This window comes from Dermacentor andersoni, chromosome 7 (genome assembly GCF_023375885.2).
Source record: "Dermacentor andersoni chromosome 7, qqDerAnde1_hic_scaffold, whole genome shotgun sequence".
Lineage (NCBI taxonomy): Eukaryota > Metazoa > Arthropoda > Arachnida > Ixodida > Ixodidae > Dermacentor > Dermacentor andersoni.
Window position 1 is genome coordinate 146,687,898 of NC_092820.1, and position 6,000 is coordinate 146,693,897.

Genomic DNA, 6,000 nt, shown 5'->3' on the forward strand with positions numbered 1-6,000 from the left:
TCACAGGCTAGTGCAGCTTCTGGTAAAGTGGAACCGCTTTCCGCTTCGCCATGGCGGAAAAGATCAGTCCGAGACCGAGCAGGCTCGCTGCCTGGTTTTCCACCTGTTTTACCGCCTAAGCGGGCGGATTTTGTCATGCATTTTTCCGCTTCCGCCTGCTCCGAGACCAAGTGTGAACGCAGGCTAAGTGTAACTTGCTAGTGCAAGTAAAGTGCCAGCTCGGCACAAATCTCTGAAGCACATGTGACACAGAAGGGTTCAGACAAGAGACTTCACAAACCAGTGGAAACACTAAGTACGACTTGCTATGTAAAAAAAGAAGCACAGTGATCAAGCCGTGTGTCCTTTGCTTGCTTTATTAATGTTCTCGTCTACTGAAAGCAATGGATTACCGACAGACCCAACCCCACACTCTATATGGTCATCTGTGGAAAATAAGAGAAAGCAATACCTAAGAGGCTGTCTACATAGTCTATTGAAGATACCTTGCAGAGGTGAGAGTTGACTTTTTTTTTATTTAGACACTACGTCAGGTTAACACTGCCAGCACAATATACAGGCAGCACAAGCCAGTCATTCCTCTACTTGTTGATTTAGGCAGAAATTTTCACTCTCTCATTACAGCAAAGCTATGGAGTTGCGCTGAGTGGATAACATGCATCCAGCCTTTTAAACGACAGTCGGGGGAAGCAATAACTTGCCATCCATGATCATCATTGCAACTAATAAACGTAGATAACACTATCAATATGTTTCACAGTTCCACTTGTGCAGCACTATACAATGGCCGACAAAGGAGCACTCCCTATAAATTGCACCATTGAGACACCGTATGCATACTATGAACACCCACATTTTCCAGAACAGTAAATGAGCGGAACAAGATAAGAAAGGCAGCCTTGACACGCAATCTATGAACACAATTTCAAAATGTGTTATCTGTCTTAATAGCTATTTGTTTTATTACCCTTCCTCGTAAGACAGTGAGTTTACAAGCGTAATATGTTACTTTTACATTACACTTGCACACAAAATGCATTTCGTAGTTGTGGTTATTTCAGTTACTTCACTTCAGCGTGCACAAATCTTCATAAAAGCAAACAGGTGAAGAATTGAGAAATATTCAAGCCGGAAAGAAAAATGCTGTCTATCAATGTAGCCATAGTAACCCTGCTTCTTTTTTTAAAACATACTGGAAAAACAAAGCGCAATCATTATATAAGTCTACGCGGTACCGCATACAGTAAAATTCATGCACTCACCTATCACAAAGGCAGCGTGTACACAGACTCGTGAGCAAGATGACCATTGCAATAAAGACTGCATTACCTGGAAGGGTGAAACAAATAAGCTTTTAAACAGTGAAGATGTAAACGCTTATATAAAAACTTCGTTGTACTGAAGGCATTGGAACTGCAACAATAAACAGGAAAACTTTGATATATCTGTACCTTCACTTTAATGGCAGTGACCCACACCCCTCCACCATTAACAGACAAAGAATTTTTGTCTGAGTAGACCATCTGACACTGACTTGAGTCAGCATCAGATGATCTAGACAAATTTACAAATTTGCATTTTATTCCAAGAGAGGCTGAGATTGGGTGAGTTGGTGCACGCTATTTAAAATACAAAACATTAAAAGAAATAAAAGCACACAATTTTTTTTTAAATGCCCTGAATGCACACATTTCGGAGGTTTGCACCCAAGCACACTTTACTGATTTACTTTTAGACGAAGCCACACAAGCAGCAGCAAACTCGCAACAGTAGAGACTGACAGAGCAGCACATTGTTTTTAGATCAGAGTGACATTTCCAACGACTCTGCTAATCCCAATTTAAAATGAAACCCTGCGATCTCTTTACGTGCCAAAACCACAATATGGTTATGAGGCACACCGTAGTGGGGGACTCCAGGTTAAACTTTGACCACCTGAGGTTCTTTAACAGGCACTCAATGCATGGCATATGGGCGTTCATTGCCGATTTGGCCTGCTTCAAAAACTATACCGAATGAACCTGCCTGAAGCAAGTGCCCCTATGGCACATGGTACTATACTCCACTTTCACAAGAAGGGGTGCAAGCGTATCGCAATCTTTTTTTGCATGCGTTTTTTGTGGTTTTGTGCCACACCATCTTTCAACATCCGAAGTTCTGGTCACAAAAAAAAAAGCTCTACCTTTTCATGAAATGCAGCACAGCATTAATAAAATTGAAGAATGAGTGCAAATTCAGAACTTTTATGAAAAATTGAGGAGAGTTTGCAGGTATGTGATGATGATAGCATAACAACGGACAGACAGCCGCAGCAAGCTTAGTTTAGAGCTTTTAACTGTTGTCACAGTAACAGAGAAAAAAAAAAAGAGAAGGTTGTTTGCTGCTTATTACTAATTGACATGGAAGTCGAAAGAAAGGTAAATTCATGATGCTGAGACCTGAACTTCAGTCAGAAGAGAATTCATATTCAAATTGTGGAGTTCAATGTCCCGAAACTGCTGCACAGTGCGTTATGAGAGACGCTGAAGTGGAGGGCTCCGATTTAGTTCTGACTACCTGGGGTTCTTTAATATGCACCTAAATCTGAGTAACACAAGCGATTTTGCATTTAACTTACATCGAAATGCGGCCTCCGTGTACAGGAGTCAAATCCAAGTACGACATAGCCAGCGAGATAAACGCAGCGGCCATTGCGGAGATCAAAGACAGGGAGAGAGGATAGTTGAGGAGTGTAAAAAAAAAAGAAAGAAAAAAAATGAAATAGAAAGACATTGTCAACACCTACTAGCAATGAGGAACAGGCAGATGATATAGAAGTGCCACTCCAAGTCATAGCCAGCCTTGTGCGTCTGTTGCCTTGACATCCAGTGTTCCAGGGCTTCGCCAAGCAGGAAGAGCAACGCAATCTTCCAAGGCCTCTGTCGAAAACGGGGAAGAGTAGAAAGAGTGCTACAGCTTCTGGAACACAGGCAGCTAAGACAGTTAATCATTTTGAGAATTTCAGCCGAATGATTAGACATAGCAGGACATGTGCACTTACCCCCATTCCGACGTTGAAGATGATGTGCCTGTATGCCTCCAGCTTTTGCAACACCACGTCGATCAGGACAATCGAGAACTCCATCTCAATGTACTCGTCAACCACATGATTGCAACGGGACTGTAAAAAAAGAAAGAAAGCAGACGAAGTCTAATTACAAATTGGAAGACATCTGGGAGAGAGAGGGGGGGGTGTATTCTGTAAATATCCACCTAGTGGACATGTCCATTTGCTGCTGTCCACTGCTGCTAAGTGTTGATTGGCTGGGGGCACCCTGTCTCCTTCTCATGAAGGAGACAGGGCAAGGAGACCCTTGCCCAGCCAGCAGCAGAAAAGAATGGATACGTCTGCTAGGTGGGCGCTTACAAAATACCCCTCCCCCTGGACTGTCAGTGGCAATGGACAGCACTTGTTGGACTGGTCAGTTCATAGCTGAAGAAAAACGCAGCTTAAAACAGACACACAAAACCACAGCATGTACTCAGAATGGCGTTAAGAGGTGCAGCCTACATCCAGCTGGCCTTTCCTGTGTCCGTCTGATTTAAGGTGCGTATTTTCCTGGACGCAGGAAATGTTCCTCCCAGTAAGCAACGGTTATTACCACGTCCCAGGATGGCGGGAGCTGGACATATGTCTATCACAAGATGTGCCAAAATGTCTAAGGTGATGCATATTCCTTTCAAAGGCACGTGTGCACATAGCTGTGGAGCCAACTAGAGGAAGTACCCATTGCTGAGGAAGTACCCAGTGGTTGTAACGTTTCACTGCCGAGTGCGGGGCTGCAGGTTCGGTTTTGTCTGCAGTGACAGCATTCGTATGGGGGCAGAATGCAAAAATGCTTGTGCACCGTGCAGTGGGCGCACATGAAAGTATCCTGGAATTTAATTTTGATTTAAATTCACCGACTAGAACAGGCATCAGTCCCCAGGTGGTTGCAGCTAAGTTTAAGGGGTCAAATGTCTGCACGAAAGAGAAATTGGCTGGGTTGGTATTTCCTCATGTATGAAGGGTAGTGCTAGGACCGACATGGAACGAAACGAAGACACAAGACGATCGGTCAAAGCGCTGACTCTTGAAGTCGTTGCTTCGTCTGGTCATCCTGTGTCTTGCTTTCGCTTGTGGGGATGCTTGACTCTCATACGTCTCCTGATGTTGTCTTATCCGTATGGTTCTTGCACCTCCTGTAATCTGACTTGCCCATGCAGCTGGGCACCACCGGCGGTCGGTGTAGTTGCAGATCAGTACAAGGACATGAGCGTCGTGCTGCTAATGTGACCTAACGGTGAGGTTACTCGGGTGCAAAAGGCCTGAGTAACCCTGTTCCTCTTTTGTCTTGGGGTCGGCCAGCTGCGTGTACGTTTCCCGCACTTGCTGGCTGTTCGTGGGACCGTCCTGCGAAAGGCTTAGGAGCAGGACACCGGAATGGACAAACACGATCTATCGAACGCGCCACCGTTCGTGTGACTGTATAGGCCAATGATTAACCTTTGGTGTCTGGCAAGGGCGCGAACATATTCACTGGCTATCCGGTCGCGGTGAGTCAGACTTTGTCGATTTGCAGAGTGTCCATCATCATGTTCTATGGGCAATAATTCGGCTGGCTAGAACGGTGCATAAAAGGTGCAATAAATGCCCTTGCGATTGTCTGCACTGTTGTGTTGTCGTTCCTTTGTCCCAAGGGCACGTTTGAAACCCCACACGCTTTTCAAACATGAAGGAGGGAAACCAAATTTGGATCGGCAAAATGCACGTACAGACCATGGCGACGATATGGCAGTACACTTCCTTACGCTTTTTTTTTTTTTTTTTTTTTTTGCACATATATAGCCAATATCTGCCAGGAGCTCTTCACTAGCCCAATATGGTGGCGCTAATGTTGAACATGGCTGGAATCTGGCCACTCTGGTTAGTACAGAGGTGCGTAGTGTGTCACAAGGCCCACAGATTAATCAGGTCATCACAGCTTCACTGCAAAACGCAAAAGAACGCCTAACTGTGTGATAAGGTGGCATAAGTTCGGGTTGAATTTTGTCACTGAATGAACAGTATGGTCCATTGTCAAAGAGATCCCACACTTCATGTTCCACCATCAATTACGGCTGAGATATGATATATAGTCCTGCAGATCACTTTTTATTTTTCAGTACAGATGAATGGTACAAACCCCTCTTTCCAGATGAAGTGACGCCTACAAGCAAATACGACTCGTATAACAGATCACATTAATCGGGTCCGCTACACGCTTTCTTTCTCTGTGCATATCCTCTGGGCTCTGTTTGAAAGCGTGAAACACTGGGATACTCACGCATCGGGACAACTTTAGCAGGTCTGGACCGTAGCTCCTGTAGAGCTGCTGCTGCATCTCACCACAATGAACGCAGGCGTAGCTCGCCTTCATGGTCACGTGTTGTGGACTGTCTCTGGCGCTCGCGACACCGGGTAGCTGGACACGGGACAAAGTATGGCCTTTTTTTTTTTTTTTTTTCTCGCGATCACCGCGCTCGCGATTCACTTCTTGCTTTCCGGAGGTGGCGATTCGGGGATGTCGGTCTTGAAGGAGAGCCTTTCCTTCAGCTTTTCCAGCAGCGACTGATCCTCCTTCACGCCTTCGGCTGTGTGCAGACTTTCGACGATCACCTTGGAGCACTCGGCGCGCGTGAGCCCCAAAGCGGACGACACGGAGATCCTCGGGTACTGCTTGGCGTACCGATCGGAGGCAAGGGCACGCAGACTGTCCAGCCGACGCTCGCACTCCTGAGGGTCCTGCACGACGGTCTGCTCGCTCTGTCGGAACTCTTCGGCCACCCTACGCCGGACGAACTCGCCGAGGCATTTGCCGCTCCTGGCGGGATCAGCACGCCAAGCGCTGCAGATTTTCATGTATTCGCGGTACAAGTTGCCCCCAGCCATTTGCGCGTGCGGACATGAGCGACGACGCGAATCGGGTTGAATTGGATTAA

The 6,000-nt window shown here is 46.1% G+C and overlaps 2 protein-coding genes across 4 annotated transcripts in view; both read right to left on the minus strand.

Moving 5' to 3' along the window:
• Nucleotides 1-5,438, minus strand: part of Arv1 (ACAT-related protein required for viability 1) — a 62,381-nt gene extending 56,943 nt beyond the window's left edge. For 2 of the 3 annotated variants that reach the window (XM_050180853.2, XM_050180852.3), the window contains exons 1-4: nt 5,346-5,438; nt 3,041-3,160; nt 2,786-2,918; nt 1,263-1,329 (exon numbers count right to left, since the gene is read on the minus strand). In XM_050180853.2, the coding sequence (XP_050036810.1) occupies nt 1,263-1,329; nt 2,786-2,918; nt 3,041-3,160; nt 5,346-5,438 (413 nt within the window). The remainder of the gene's footprint in view (nt 1-1,262; nt 1,330-2,785; nt 2,919-3,040; nt 3,161-5,345) is intronic. The other variant, XM_055072255.2, reaches the window with a different exon arrangement.
• Nucleotides 5,439-5,466: 28 nt separating this feature from the next.
• LOC126533671 (ubiquinol-cytochrome-c reductase complex assembly factor 2) lies at nt 5,467-6,000 on the minus strand. Its single transcript, XM_050180859.3, has one exon. The coding sequence runs from the start codon at nt 5,948-5,950 to the stop codon at nt 5,549-5,551; it is 402 nt and encodes a 133-aa protein (XP_050036816.1). The 5' UTR covers nt 5,951-6,000; the 3' UTR covers nt 5,467-5,548.